The following is a 15,687-nucleotide window of genomic DNA, read 5'->3' as shown; positions in this document are numbered from 1 at the left end:
ATAGTAGTGAGCTGCTTATTGCACTCTTTAAGAAAGTTAAATAAATAAAGATTTTGGAGGTGGTACCTGTAAAATTATTTCTGTGAAAGTGATTATATTATTTATCCTATATTTATTCCTTGTCACACAGAGCCTTAGGAGTACTGTACGTAACATCTTTAGTGTTCTTATAGCAGTCTTTCCTATGAACTGCCTACAGTTATCACAACAACAAGGTGTCCTACCACAGATGTGGAGTTTCCTCCTATCTTGTTCCCACAACAACTAAATTTAACCAACATTACATTGTTAGCAGGGTTGTTTTGTCTAATAACACTACATATTAAAAGCAAGTTGTCCTAGAAGAACGAGCTTTGACTTTCCCCAAAGGACTATTGATGTTAACACCTTTACCAATTGTGTTCCTAGAAAGCTGCATGCCAAAAGGCACAGCAACAGAAAAACAAAACTTTGTATTCAATAGTCACCATCTTTTAATTAAGCAATCAATCACATGAGGAAGCATAATGAACACAGCTTGTGACAAACACACTGTTACAACAAAGCTTTCTGGTATAAATATCACTTATAACATTAAGGTACATGTACAAACCCGCCTTTAGGCTGGGACTTGCAAATAGCAAGTCTTCCTCTTAAAAGTCTGTCCGGTTATAGATCACATCACTGTACACCAAATATGGTATGCATCCTCCCACTAAACTCATGATTTGATCAGCCAAGTATTCCATCGAGTTTGTTGAGGCATTTGGAGTTCACTTTAACTAGAAAACATTTATACATTAAAACCAATTCCTAAATTCCTCTATTATAGAATAATTCTGTTTCTTCTGTACATGACAGAATTTCTGGTTCCAGGTCTGCTCGCTTTATCTGAAATTTTTAGAAAAAGGGAATCAGCAATATTGTATCCTGATAAGTGTAAGTTAATCTTCTATACTTCAATCTTTGTACTAATTGAAGTACTGTATTCAGAAACAAGACTTCAAGACATTTGAGTTTTTTGTTTTGGGGTTGGTTGGTTGTTCTCTGACATGTTTTAGAAATGTAAACATAAAGGACGTATTTTACTTCAGTTTAGAGTTTAGAGTACTCCTGATATCTAACCAGAGCTTAATTAAAGTTATCTCCATTCCCTGTATTTGAACGACTTACCCAGGAGAATTTCTGCTGTGAGCTGAACAATTGGGAAGCTCAAAGGAAATAAACCAGCCATACTCTCAGTACATGCTTTCCCAAAAGTCCCATCATCTATGTCCAGTTTATCCTTGTTGCCAAAAGAGATTAACAAAAGAATGCCAGAGCTCTTAGGCTAAGCGAAGCCACTGGAAACTGCAAGAGCTCCCTTTACGATTTTCTGAGAATATTGACATAGTGCAATTGACAAAGGACAGGAAATAGCATCAGAAAAGCATCTCAGACTCCTCTGAGGAGAAGGCCTCCTGGCCTTCTCTAGAGCCCAAAGTTCCAAAGGTTACAACCTCCCTTTAAAACCTGCCAGGAAGGAGTAGTTACTCAGGGAATAGATTAACTTAACCATTTGGTAAGGCAGGGTGAAGAGACGACCTTGCACAGCTAGAGGAAAGGGATGTTACATGTGTTGGTTTATCTCTTTGATGAGCTCAGGCTTACTTTGTGTGAAAAAGATTCTTATCTATGACCTAACTCACTCCAGCAGGACTGAAAATAGTGCTGAGAGAGTCTTGGTTTTAATCTTTAAGAAGGCTCTACTGGCCTTGTTTGTTTCAGACTATTGAAGAAGTCTAATAAATCTAAACTGGTAAATAATACTGTAAATATAAATGATACCCACTGCAAATTAGATATAACAAGTTCCGTAGGTCCACACAGGCCTTCACAAGCAGCCTCTCCATCACCTCCTTTTGGATACATTAACAATTTTAATCCCACTGATTTTTGCTACCTGGGCTTAGACTGCTGTCCATAGTTACAGATTGACTACTTAATACAGTAATAATCCTAAATCAGTTCTGGTGAAAGGACTTACCTCACCACACTGTGGGAACATACTAAGTGAAACTGGTAGCATTCCTGTCAGTACTGATGTAATCATCATCATTCTCACTGAAGCCAAAGCACGCGGAGTTTTTACAAAGTTCGCTCTGTCAAAGATATGGAAAAGACAAGTAAGTGTGTCAATTCTGGCTTGAAAAATAATCTGACAATGAAATAAAGAACATTAGCTACTATTTTACTGCACTAAAGTTAGTAATAACTTAGGTTTACAAACCCTAAAGGTGCTGCCTTATTTTATTCCCTAATTTCTTACTCTCAACTTCCCATTCTTCCCCTTTGCTTTGGATTTCTTTAACCGCAGCATTTCTTGAGATAACAATGACAATACAAGATCAAGAATGTAAGCAGCAACATCAAAATGACAAAAGAACAGAAGATGCATTAGTACTTTAAAGTATTTCAGTCCTTTGACTCAGATTTTTCTTGTAGCACCTTCTCTTTCTTTTAAGATTTAGTTCCTCTTGGCAGTGCTACTTAGCATCATGCATAAATTTATTACTTCATATATTTTTAAAATTTATCTTGCATCTGCATTTATGTCTTCTGTTAACAGGCTTCTCCAAAGCTAATTAAATGAGATATGTGATCCCCATCAAAAGCTGAAGGCAAGCTAAAAACTCTCTGATAAAATATACAGTGAATTCTTCTTAGAATATAGGGGTTTAAAATGTTGCAAAAGCAATAAAAGTTTTATAATGTATGGCTGGCTATCTGGGAGGTGAGATCCAGTTCCAGTGACAAATTCAAGTCTTATTATCTTTCAAGGAATAATAAGTCTAAGGTAAGCCACACTGAAATCAGTCAGGGAACCTACATGCTGGAAAATCACCTGTCAGAAGAACAGAGACAAACTTATGTTTCCTGCCATGTTTCATGCCTGTTTCCATTCATGTTTTCAGGAGAACAGAGGAAATCCTCACAGCTTTAGACAACCTCCCGCAATCCAATCAAAGCATGAGTGCTGACACAACCTGATTCACTTAGATAAACAAGTGAATTACTCTGAACAGAAACCTCCAAGATAATCACTTCTACCAAAGCAAGTAATATCACAAAAATAGGAGAAAATTAGCAAGTGGTAACAGCCAGACTAAATACCAGAATATACCCTAACCAGGCATCCCCATCCCTGTTGTAATACCTCTTACCTTCTCAGAAAGTACATAAACACTTCTGGCAGGAAGAATGCTGTCCCAAACAAGGCTGCTCTTGACAATGCTGTTTCTTTTACGGCCTCCAGAGAGGGAGAAAAATAAATGTTCAGAGCAGTGCTCCCTGCAGCTTCAATACTGCATGTTTCTGTGAGAACTTTTCTGTCTAATACTTCAGAGTTTCAAGCAATAAGTAAGTGAAAATATTTGTTAGAAGGTTTCTTTTTATAAATGGAAATTGAACTCCTTCATTTGACAAATATTCCACCTGTGACTAATAAATGCCTTAAAAGGAAGGTGATGCTACTGAGGTCCCAACAAGTTTTCCTATAATGACAACCACTGCGCTGAGATCTGCCTTTTTAGTGTGCTGAACTCCTTTCAAATGTTCATACCTTCTGGGCCTCTTACCTATATCTTATCGAATTTGAAATTCTCTCTTCAGCTGCCCACATATCTTTATGGTCACCTAGCTGTTCCCGCCTTCCCCTGGACACTAGTATTGAAAGGGAGAGTCACTGAGAGCACAAAAAAAAGAGGTCTCCTTGCTCTAGTTCCTTTTGTGCTGAGCTCTACAGTGGATGCTGACAAACAAGGTAGGGAGCAAGTATCGGGACCTTTTGGTCCACAATTAGATCCCAAGGATGAAATACATTACTACACTGTAGATCAGGACACTAACCTTTAGGAAGCACAGCTTTTAAAATTATTGTAGAAGATGCATATACCCTGTACAAGTCTTTTTCCTGAGGTGCACCATCAGAGAGAGAAGCTCCAAGAGCCATGTCTGTTCTGATGTGACCAGGGAGAACATAAATCACTATTTGTATCCCTGTGTTTCAGCTCAGGCACTGACTGTATTGGGCTGGAGGGGCTGCCAACCCTTGGAGACACAAGACAGGCCCCAACCTGGTTCCAGAGACCTGGTCCAAGCTTACCCAAAGATTCAGCACCTGATTTGGGATCAACACTTAGTAGTTCCTCATTTCAGCATGTCTAGCTCTATCTTAGCTTATCTCAAGCTTAGCTCTTTGACAGGCAAATCAAGAGAGGCCTCATCTTTGCCTACCTTCTCACCAGCCTTCTGTGATACTCCTACTACTTTGCCATTCTTGTCCATTACTTCAATCCCATTCTCAAACTCTGGACTTCTCACCACTGCCACAGTAAACGCACACATCAAGCCTGTAGAGTTAAAGAGGACTTTGCTTTGAAAGATGCTTGATCTAACAAGACTATCTCAGTAATAACAATCATATTTATCCATTTGAAACATCCAGTTCAACAATTCACAATCGAGTATCCTGGCAGATGAAGAAGAGACTGCCCATAAAAATCTACCTGGAATCTTAATACTTGTTTCAGAAGCTTGAAAGAGATTTTAAGGCCCCAAGCCCACAAGCTGCTTTATCACAGAATCAGAGAATGCTTGCAATTGGAAAGGACCTCTGGAGATCATCTAGTCCAAACCACAACCTCAAGCAGGGTCACCTAGAGCACCTTGCACAGGATCGTGTCCAGACAGGTTTTGAAGATCTCCAGAGAAGGAGTCTCCACAACCTCTCTGGGCAGTCTGTTCCAGTGCTCCGTCACTCGCACAGTGAAGAAGTTTTACATTGTGTTCAGACAGACTTCCTGTGTTTCAGTTTGTGCCCACTGCCTCTAGTTCTGTTGCCTGGCGCCACTGAAAAGAGTCTGGCCCCATCCTCTTCACACCCTCCCTTAAGATATTTGTAGATATTGACAAGATCTCTCTCAGTCTTCTCTTCTCCAGGCTACACAGGCCCACCTCTTGCAGCCTTTCCTCATAAGAGAGATGCTCCAGTCTAATCATCTTTGTAGCTCTATGCTGGACTCTCTCCAGTAGTTCCATGTTGCTCTTGTATTTGCCCAAAATTGGACACAGTACTCCAGATGTGGCCTCACCAGGGCCGAGTAGAGGGGTAGGATCACCTCCCTCGACCTGCTGGCAACACTCTTCCTAACGCACCCCAAGATACCACAGGCCTTCTTGGCCACAAGGGCACATTGCTGGCTCATGGTTAACTTGTGGTCCACCAGAACTCCCAGGTCCTTCTCTGCAGAGCTGCTTTGCAGCTGGTCAGCTCCCAGCCTGTACTGATGCCTAGAGTTATTCCTCCCTAGGTGCAGGACCCTGCAGTTGCCTTTGTTAAACTTCATGAGGTTCCTCTCCACCCACCTCTCCAGTCTGTCCAGCTCTCTCTGAATGGCAGCACAGCCTTCTGATGTATCAGCCACTCTTCTCATTTTGGTGTCATCACCAAACTTGCTGAGGAGGCACTGTGTCCCTTCATCTATGTCACTGATGAATAAGTTGAGCAAGACTGGACCCAGTACTGACTCCTGCAGGACACCCCTAACTATAGGCCCACAACTAGACTCTGCGCCCCTGTTGACAACCCTCTGAGCTCTACCTTTCAGCCAATTCTCAATCCACCATACTGTCCACTCACCTAACTCACACTTCCTGAGCTTACCTATGAGGATGTTATGGGAGAGAGTGTCAAAAGCCTTGGTGAAATCAAGGTAAACAACATCCACTGCTCTTCTCTCATCTACCCAGTCATTCCATCATAGAAGGCTATCAGGTTGGTTAAGCAGGATTTCCCCTTGGTGAATCCATGCTGACTACCCTAACCACCTTTTTTTCTCCATATGCTTAAAGATGACATCCAGGCTGAGCTGTTCCATCACCTTTCCAGTGATGGAGGTGAGGCTGACTGGCCTGTAGTTTCCTGGGTCCTCCTTCTTGCCTTTTTTTTGAAGATTGGAGTGACACTGACTTTCTTTCAGTCCTCAGGCACCTCTCCTGTTCTCCATGACCTTTCAAAGATGATGGAGAATGGCCTAGCAACAACATCCACCAGCTCCCTCACCACTTGTGGGTGCATCCCATCAGGGCACATGGATTTGTGGGTGTCAAGTTTGCCTAAATGACCTCTAACTCAATCTTCCTTGACCAAGGGAAAGTCTTCCTCTCTCCAGACTTTTCTCTTTTGTCTCCAGAGTCTGGGATTCCATTATTAGTATGGACATTCCATTGGTAGTACAGACACTCAAGGCTTTCATCATTACTATCCATTTCACACCGAGAGCACATTGTGCTTAAGAGAAAGGGGACGACTTTGTGTTGTGCATGGATTTTGTACAGAGCAGTGTAAAATTCAGTACATAAGAAAAATAAAAAGAATAGGGAAGGCTTGAGATAAAGCTTGCATCCTTGACTTGGAAGGGAGAGTGCCAGGGGAACACTGGCTATAATACGTTCTGTGATTGTATTTCTCCGCCCAGACATGTGCCTCAGTCACAACTGGAAAAGCTTCAGGTGGATTCTAGAGATTTGCTACAGAATGAGAACATTTCAGCCTCCTTCATATCCAGCATGACAAGGTACCTGGAAATATCCATCTCACAGCCACTAAAATTATAAGCCTGAACTACCCACACACATAAAGGCCATATTGAATGGGAGTTTTTAATGCAACTGTTTTCTCCTTTCTATTTTCTAGACCAAGATCCAGGGCATCACTTGTTGAGCTAACCTTGTTTGAAAAGATATTTCTTTTCATTACTTTTTGGCAGGGCTGCTCAATAAAGATACCAGTGTAACACATGAGGCTTTTCAAATGCTAGACTAATATTAATCAATTACCCTCCAGTTTCTTTCTAGACCTAATAATAATAATAATAATAATAAAATAAAATAAAATGGACGTACATTCTAACATCCCTTCCAAAGGAAACAAGTCAGTGAGCTTTTATGCAGATCTTCAGAAAGGTTCAGGTAGCCATCTTGTGTAAAAAAAAAATTTTACAGTGAGGGTAATCAAGCAGTGGAACAGGCTGCCCAGAGAGTTTATAGAGTCTCCATCCTTGGAGATACTCAAAACCTGCCTGGACATGGACCTGGGCAACCTGCTCTAGCTGCGCCTGCTTGAGCAGGGGTGTTGGATCATATGATCTCCAAAGGCCCCTTCCAACCTCAACTATTATGTGATTCTCTGTGATCAAATAGTTAAACTTATACCAGTACAATTTCACTATGTCAATAGAGTTATTCCTGTAATGAATGAGACTTATTATCTTGCAAGGTTAATAATATTCTGATGTAAGACTCACTCACTACTGTCAGCAGTTACACAGCCAGCAGTAGCCCCAACCTGAATAAGGAACTATGGTAGTGCATAGCTAGAGTTGTGTTGCACTCCGGGGTCATGTATGTACCACATCAGGTGGTGTCAATATTAATGTCATTGCCATCTTCATCGCTCCTGACAGTCTTGGTGGTTTTGACATAACGTCTGAGTTCACCCAGCCAAAGGAAAACACCAAACGCTTTCCTGGATTTCTTTAAGAGAAATAGTTGCACACAGTGTATACAAAGGTCAGAGCAATGCCCTGAAGCTTTAAAACTACAAACCAGAAAGCATCAAATTAAGGACAGTTACACTAATCAGCATTAACTCTCACACAGAAAGGACAGTACCCAGCAACAGCAGCCAGAAAAGAAGGCTGGTAAACAATGAAGACCATATGTTTGTAAGGGCAAGAAAATTTTACAGTCACAAAGGGCAGCACGTAGCCCTTGGACGAGCTGTTAGATGTATGGTTTCTTTTTACTCACCAAGAAGAGGAGCAGGCAAAAGTTTTCTGATGACCAGCTGCGTTAAGGGACTCTTCAATGTGTATCGATTCATAAAGAAGATAGGAATAGCCTAAGGTATTGGGAAGAAACAGGTATCTTCTATTAAAAAATATATAAATTATTTTAATATGTGCAACAGTTTAGGAAAAGGAGCCTGCAACTTAGCACTTAAGAGATCATCTACAAATTAAACAAATGCTTTGGTTTAACAGTTCAAAGAAATACACACAGTCTATAGTTGCTGAGAAAGATTTTGCTAATCACTGTTTTATATGAGAATAGGAATTAATATGGTAAAAAAGTATTAAAGACTTTTACGTAGTGGACACTACTAGCATGTATGCAAAGACAGAAAAAAAGAGAACAACTATCTCTCACTGATTGCTCTTAGCTATCCATCCAATTGCCTCTACAGTACATGTGCTGCTCTCTCCCCTAAATCACGCACTTGGTGCACTTGTCAATTCATATCTCTATCCCTGTAGTTTCAACCCTATTTTATATTCCCATAGCACATTTCCTGGAAAGTTTTATTTAGCAATAAACGGACAGAACACCAGCTATAGCTAAGAGTTTCCCTTGGAGGACAAGGTGAAAGAATGCCCGTATTCCCCCGTGGGCACAGCTGCCTCCCCAGACCTCTGTAACCCCTGAGCACTACAGGTCTTACTGTTTTGCCTAGTGGACAGAGGAGAAAGCTCATCTAACAAACGCAGGAATGCCCATATTTTTCCAACAGAATGTTTACGGAGAGCATTGTTCAGTGTGGAGAGTAAGGAAATGGATTCTCCGGACATCAACACCCACAATGCAGTATCACCAGAGCTTACTCTGATAAGGCAGACTTTGGAAACCACACAGCTATTTCACAACAGCACTGCCCCTCAGCTACCTAGCTCCTCTGAAAAGCTAATTAATCTGTGTCCAGTGCAATATTTTCATGATTGTGCTGATTCTGAGATCTGAGCTATCTCCACCAGCACAGCAGCATGGAGCTTTCATCACTTGTTTAGTTAGCCAGATCTCTTCCAAAGATCAAAGAGTAACTACAGCAACCCAGTGAGTTATTCTGTGTTTATAAACTCTGATCCAGTTTCTCCTCACCACTCATTTTCTAAGCTCACAAAATAATAAAGAAAAGGACATAAGAGAAAGCATCAGAGGAAGCCAAGCAAGGTATTGGCCGATGGCTGATCAAGAAAACCCTCCTACTCTCAACAGCTCTGGGGGTAGACATCAGGGCAGTATATACAGAACACAACCCTGAGGGCTACTTGGCAATATGATTATCTCAATGCCTACTCCTTGTCAGCATATCAAGAAAACGAGCACTAAGAAAATACATACACCTATACATGCTGCATAGGCGATAGCACCCAAGCCGTAGAAGACTTGCTTTTGTTGAACAGAGTACTCCTAAAAAGGACAGAGGAAACATACAGTGTAAGTACACTTGTAATACACTTGTAAAACAAAATGTAGTCAAAATGTATTATTCCAAAAATAAAAATCAATACATACTTCAGCCTTCTTGGAGCCATTTCCATTGATTAGGGTGAATCCAGTAGTATATGTGTGAAACACAAACTGCAGAAAGGACAGACTGTAACTAAAAATGAATTTGGAACTGAGTCTAAAAGACATGCAAATGTAGAAAGAGACAACTACCTGACAAAAAAATGCATTCCTGGCTTGGAGCTGAAGTGATGAAACAATAACCTAAGAGGAAAACCCCACAGAAAAATTAGTTTTAATGAATCTAGGAGTTTCTGATCAGCAGAGGTTGGCTGGAATTGCTATGTTACTATTTGCAACATTGCTCCAGGCCACACCAGAGGCTGTTTGCCCTGGTTCTAGTCTAACATACTAGAACTTTCTTGCCACAGATGTGACACAATCAGTTTCTCTAACATAAAACACAGAGATACAGTTATTAAAACATTGTGTATAAGAATATTTAGCCAAGATGCTATTTTACTCAAATTTAAAAAACATATTTGTACCAGTCAAGTTTAAATAGATGCAGCAGAGTAAACTAGATAGTAGAAATAATAATTAAAGAAGAGAATGAGTAAGGGTCATACAGTTTTGACTGATGAGTATAGAGATACTAGATCTAACTAATCCAAGACCTGAGATTTTAGTAGTTACTTCCCAAGTCTTAGTCTAGTTTAGACAATGAATAAAAACCTCAGCTATAAACTATGGTCTTTCTTGAGGTCTGACCTACTAGCACACTTTTACCTCAACATGTGGAGTACTCTCAAAGAACATCAAAGTCAACTAAGACATAGCAACTGTAGAGTAAGAGAATGGCAGGGAATGTGCAAAGCCTCAGAGGAGGATCAGTAATTCATTTGTTACTAGTGGATCACACTATTCCTATTATCAATGACCCAAACTAATCTAACCAAATCTATGAAAGAACATTAAGCTGTAAACATTAAATATTTCCGTTACTGTTCTTAATGTAAGTCATCAAGACTTTCATTATTACACATATTCACATAGTAACCTGTACATGGAATTAAATATCTCAATATGTATACTCATATGTCAAATACTTAGGCGAACACACCTAAATTATAAATGTGCATGTAATTAGAGCTACAAATTTTATCAAGCAAGAACGGTGCAATGTAGGTGAATTAGAATTTATGAGAAATACATGAAGAATTTATTTTCACACCTTTTGTAATTTCTTAACACCAATTTTCATGGGCAAAAATACAAACTATGTAAGAGAAAACTCACATTTTGGTGCTGAACATCAGAGCCTACTGTGCTGTCTCTTTCCAAATAAAGTCCCATTTTTTTTTTGAGTCTAAACAGACCAAAACCAGCCCTTGCACTTAGTGTCTAATGAATTTCAGCACCTTACATATAAAAGCTGACCTTCATGCAAGATCAGTTGCTCTGAATACTGCCAAAGCAAGGTAGTGAACAGTCTAGACATCTAGTATGATTCCTTAAGGACTCGATAACTAGAAAGTGACTCAGTCCTTCCTAAAACCTACAGTTCTTCTAAAAAGTTTGGGATGAAAATTCAACTGAGAAACCTAAATCCTCGCATTCCCTTTTTCCCAAATCTAACTTTGAAAAAATGCAAACATGTGACACACTAGCATCTTTCATCATTACTCACCAATGGAAGAGATATAGGCAGGAAAGCTGAAAAGAAGAACAACTTTATTTCAGTAACAATAACTCCTGTGAGTCTAGATTCATGGTTTTGAGAAGAAAACTCCCCCTAACTTCCCTCCTTAGTTTCAGCTGAAAAGAAAACACTAACCCACAAAACAGCATCATTTCCACGAACTGCAATTATGATCTTTGTCTCTCAGTCTTCATTCAAGAACTGAGAACACCTTTCTCAGCTTATGGCCAAAAAGAAGTTCTTGTGAACTCCACTCAAGTGGGCTACCTGGAAACTGAGCTCTAAAGGGAAACTGCTTCTCCTCCCTCCATTCAAAAGCAACAATGTGGAAACAAAGGCCACGTATCTGTGGCCAAGATGAATATCTGTGAATGATTACATAAAGTAATGAATAAACAGATAAGCATTCTTATGTCTGATTAATTATCTGTGGTATCTTGTCTATATGTCATCCCAAGAAGAGCCTACCTGTCACTGCAGCAATCAAATTCATATAGTAGCTATGTGCACCAAAGGACAACCTAAAATAAATGTGGACTGTTTTACCTGTGAAGGCATTTGGGTACTCATTATGTAGTGCCAAAAAATAGAGACTAGTCAGACCAATTCTGCCCAGTGGAGCAGATGAACTGCAGGTAACATGCCTCTTCTAGAGCACTGTGGGAATAAATCTTCAATAAAAGATAAATGCAAGTAACAGAAGTGAAAGTATATATTATATATTTTTCTATACAAAAAGAGTATTACTATAGCATCACAGTGGTTGTCTACTACGAGCCATTCCCCTTTGATGCTTCAGTCACACACAGAAAATCTTTTCTCAAGGGAACTGACCTGGAGGTCTAAACAAAACAGGAATTACATTGTTTGTATCAGGATGCACGCTAGACTGAAAGGAAGAAAGGAAGAAAGGAAAAAAAAAGGAAGAAAGGGAAAATTAGACCATCTTTGCCATACTTAAATAAGAAAGAAAAAAAATAGATTTCTAAATCTTTTGCAAACTTACCAGGCTTAGCAAGAAGGCCTGCTTCATCTAAATAATTTGAAAATTCGATTAGCGATCAAGTTTCAGGAGAGATTGAATAAAAACTTGTTTTTAAACTTATTATAGATATCATTTTTCCAATAACTCAAATTTATATGGAGTGCTATACATATATAAGTATATATATACCCCCTTGCATTATTTTCTCTGTGAAAATTCCCCCTACATACTCATGGCTCAATATAATTTACTCATATTCCATGTGCTGACTAGTAGCACTAAAGCATACATTATGACAGAACAAAAAGCAAATTTTAAAAAGTTAAGTTAGCATATAGATTATATGATTATATATCATATATACAGAAAAAAACATATATAGAAAGAGATCTCTATATAGGAAATATATATGTGTGTGTATATATATATATATATATATATATATATATATATATAGAAAACAAGCAATATTTAAATATGGCCAAAAGCCTAAACACTTATTGTTAAGATTTTGTTTCTTTACAGAATCACAGATTTTTTTACTTCTCCTTTGGCACTTTAACAGTTAGGGTACTAAATGCCACATGATACAGTTGAGTCCTGACTGAATCAAAAGAAAAAAATCTTCTAATGAAACAAGGGTTTAGTACAACTTTCTAGAAATTCTGTGAGTAGGTTTCCCACCCAAGTACTGCTATTGCTAATTTTATGAGGTGCGAGACCCAGTCAGCCTGCACTCTATATGAGGATGCAACATCAAAAAATTCAAACAAGTACGGATTTTGTGTATTTCTCACTTACATTATCTAAACTTGGGACAGGCAGCCTGAAAGCAATGATTCCTAGAGTGATTTGAGAGTTCCTTTTAAACTTATATTTTAAAGTTTTAAATAATACAACATGCAAATAAGTTTTCTTCAGGATGACAAAACTGAAATTTGGCACTGAAGTTAGTAGTCATTCAAGGAAATTCTGAACAGATTCACAAATTAAAATCTCTGCAGTAAAGCGTTTTTCCAGTGTTACCCATTGTATCTGTATCTCAGTATTCTGTCTGCTAGATCTTTTCAATATCAGCTTTCTCAGCCATGAAAAAGATACCTCTCTTTTCTATAATCTGCACTCCAAAATACCTGATTGTTGTGAATGGGCTCACTGAGAGTCTTTCCATTGCTTTGTATGAATAATCTGCTTCTTCTTATTTCTTCCTACATTTAAGAAAAAATAAAACAGAAAAAATAGGTCAGATTTAAATAATCTAAAGCACAACATATCAGTTAAAACACATGTTAAATACGAACACAAAATGTCAAGATAATGCTCCTTTCTGTCCTTCACCAGAGCAGTGAAGGCAAGAACATGCATAGATGTACAGTCTCTTTAAGACTATAGAAACTTTCGGATTACTCAGACTCCCTCAGTGCTTTTATCTTCCAGTCTTTAGTTCCATGACAAGAGTACCCCTGAACTCTAAGCATATGGGCAACCCCACCAAAATTAAGAGCATTATTCTTGTTTTTATTCATGTGCACTGGCAGATTCAAAGCTTTAAAAGGTTTTCACCAAAGCAACAATCTAATCTCCCCAAGAGATAACTATTCAGAAATGAAAATCCAAAACAGACTTTTCAACTCGCTAGGAACCAGTCACATCACTACATCTTCTTGCATCTTTATAAATGTGGAATCGAAGTTTGGAGTCCTACACTCTTTCCTTAAAACTTGGTTTAAGCTTTCAATTACAGGAAAAAAAGGTACAGAAACTCAAAGATAATAAAATTGTAACCTTAGTAGCTTTCATTTTGGATAGCCTACATAAGTAGTTCCCCTTAGGAGAACTTGTGAGATTACTTGACTTTTCTTCAGTGAGCAAATCTTCATTTGCAACAATGTATCTTAATTCAAGGTGTGATGAACTAATGCCAGATCTCTGAGATACATATACATATAGCCATATATATATATATATATATATAGTCATGCCATATCGATGTGTTTGTGTGTATATATAGACAAACACAAAACATACTAACTCTGTAAGCGACAAGGAAATTCCCACGTACATAGGCTTTGATTGTATTATTTTGATTTACCTTAACTTTGCCCTTTAAAAAACAGTCAAGCAATAAAAACACTTTCAACAAACCCACCAGTGAACTCTCATACCATGTGCTATAGTTTTCTCTTGTATTCTCTGATAAAACTACATAGAAGGACAGAAAAATGCACCTTCTGCAGAAGTTTGCCATATTGTGACAATTCCCGGAGTTTAGCAACTTTATACTTCGTGGCTGAAAGGTAGCAATAACTATCGTTAAAGCTATTGCTGTCACTCTCCAGTATAAAAGGCCCTAGGACGCGGCCGCGCTCCCAGCGAAGAGGGGGGACGCGCTTGGGGCGCGCGTGTATAAAAACACCAGGCGCGGTTTCAGACGCGCCGCGCCCCTCCCCGCCGCGCCAGGGCTCCGCGGGCCCCGCGAGGCCGCCCGCAGAGACCGCGGCGGCGCGGCGCGGCGCGGCGCGGCGCGGAGGGGCGCGGGGCGGCGGCACTCACCGAGGAGGCGACGAGCAGCAGCGGGTCGAGGACGTCAGCCCAGAGACGGAACCGCTGCAGGAAAGACTGCGCGAAGCGCGCGGCGGGGCTGGCGGCGGCCGCGCATGGGGGGGCACATGGCGGGGGGCCGCGCATGGGGGGGGGCACGGGGGGGCACACCGGAGGGGGGGGGCTGCGCTGGGGGGGGGCCACGCATGGGGGGGCGCCGGGGGGGCCACAGCGGGGCTCGCTACGCATGGGGGGGGCGCCGCGGAGGGGGGGCCGCGCCGAGAGGGGGGCGCGGCGGGGGGCGCGCCCGGGGGAGACCCGCGCCGGGGGGGGGGGGCGCGCCCGGGGGGGACCCGCGCCAGGGGGGGGGGGGGGCGCACGGAGGGGGGCGCAGCGGGGGGCGCGCCCGGGGGGGACCCGCGCCGGAGGGGGGGGGGCGCAGCGGGGGGCGCGCCCGGGGGGGACCCGCGCCGGAGGGGGGGGGGCGCGGCGGGGGGCGCGCCCGGGGGGGACCCGCGCCGGGGGGGGGGGGGGGGGGCAAGCATGGCGGGGGGAGCGCGCCGGGGGCCGCCTCACGCCGCCCCTACCCGTCCCTCCGCCCGCCACAGCTGCAGGTTGGGGTCCATGGGGCCGCGGCACCGGAAGGCGCCCGGGGACGGTGCGGCTGCTGCACGCTCCGCCCGGCCGCGCCTCCCCGGAGCCGCCGCCCGCTGCCGCCTGCGGCCGAGGCGGCCCGGGAGCCGCGCGGCGGCGGCGCCTTGGCGGCCCTGGGCACAGGGGGCCGAAAGAGCCGCGGCAGAGGACGCGGGATCCTCCTTCTGCAGACGCGTCTGGCTGCGCTTTTCTCCGCCGGCAGCTTCCCTTAGCATGAGCCGGGGCGTCAAGGAGCGGGAGCGCGGAGAGCCGCCGCCCCAGCACCGCACCCCTTGCGGAAACCTAGCGCAAAGAAACCTGCCTCAGGTGAGAGGAAGAAGGGTCCCGCGGCAGGCCGGAGCCGCCCGGTCTCACGGGTGCCAGGCGCTAACCAAGCTGCGCAGGGGCTCGCCTTCCCGCCCGGCTGCGCGGGAGAGCCGGCAGCGTTATGGAAAACCGAACTAAAGCAGCGGGCAGAAAAACTTAGTATTTGCAAGTACTCAAAGCTGTAATGGTGACT

General features: G+C 42.2%; 1 protein-coding gene across 1 annotated transcript; it reads right to left on the bottom strand.

Annotated features, from left to right (window-relative positions):
• Window positions 1-449: 449 nt before the first annotated feature.
• Window positions 450-15,212, bottom strand: SFXN4 (sideroflexin 4). The gene is made up of 14 exons (XM_062580649.1): window positions 15,122-15,212; window positions 14,547-14,612; window positions 13,127-13,201; window positions 12,015-12,041; window positions 11,843-11,897; window positions 10,997-11,022; window positions 9,520-9,570; window positions 9,373-9,438; window positions 9,199-9,267; window positions 7,831-7,921; window positions 4,255-4,370; window positions 3,183-3,268; window positions 2,006-2,120; window positions 450-870 (listed from the first exon to the last, which is right to left on the bottom strand). The coding sequence occupies exons 1-14, from the start codon at window positions 15,158-15,160 to the stop codon at window positions 793-795; spliced, it is 960 nt and encodes a 319-aa protein (XP_062436633.1). The 5' UTR covers window positions 15,161-15,212; the 3' UTR covers window positions 450-792.
• Between the last annotated feature and the right edge of the window lie 475 nt (window positions 15,213-15,687).

Source organism: Rhea pennata, chromosome 7, assembly GCF_028389875.1.
Source record: "Rhea pennata isolate bPtePen1 chromosome 7, bPtePen1.pri, whole genome shotgun sequence".
Taxonomy (NCBI): Eukaryota; Metazoa; Chordata; class Aves; order Rheiformes; family Rheidae; genus Rhea; species Rhea pennata.
Note: the sequence above shows the minus strand (reverse complement) of the source record. Positions and strands in the feature narration are given on the sequence as shown.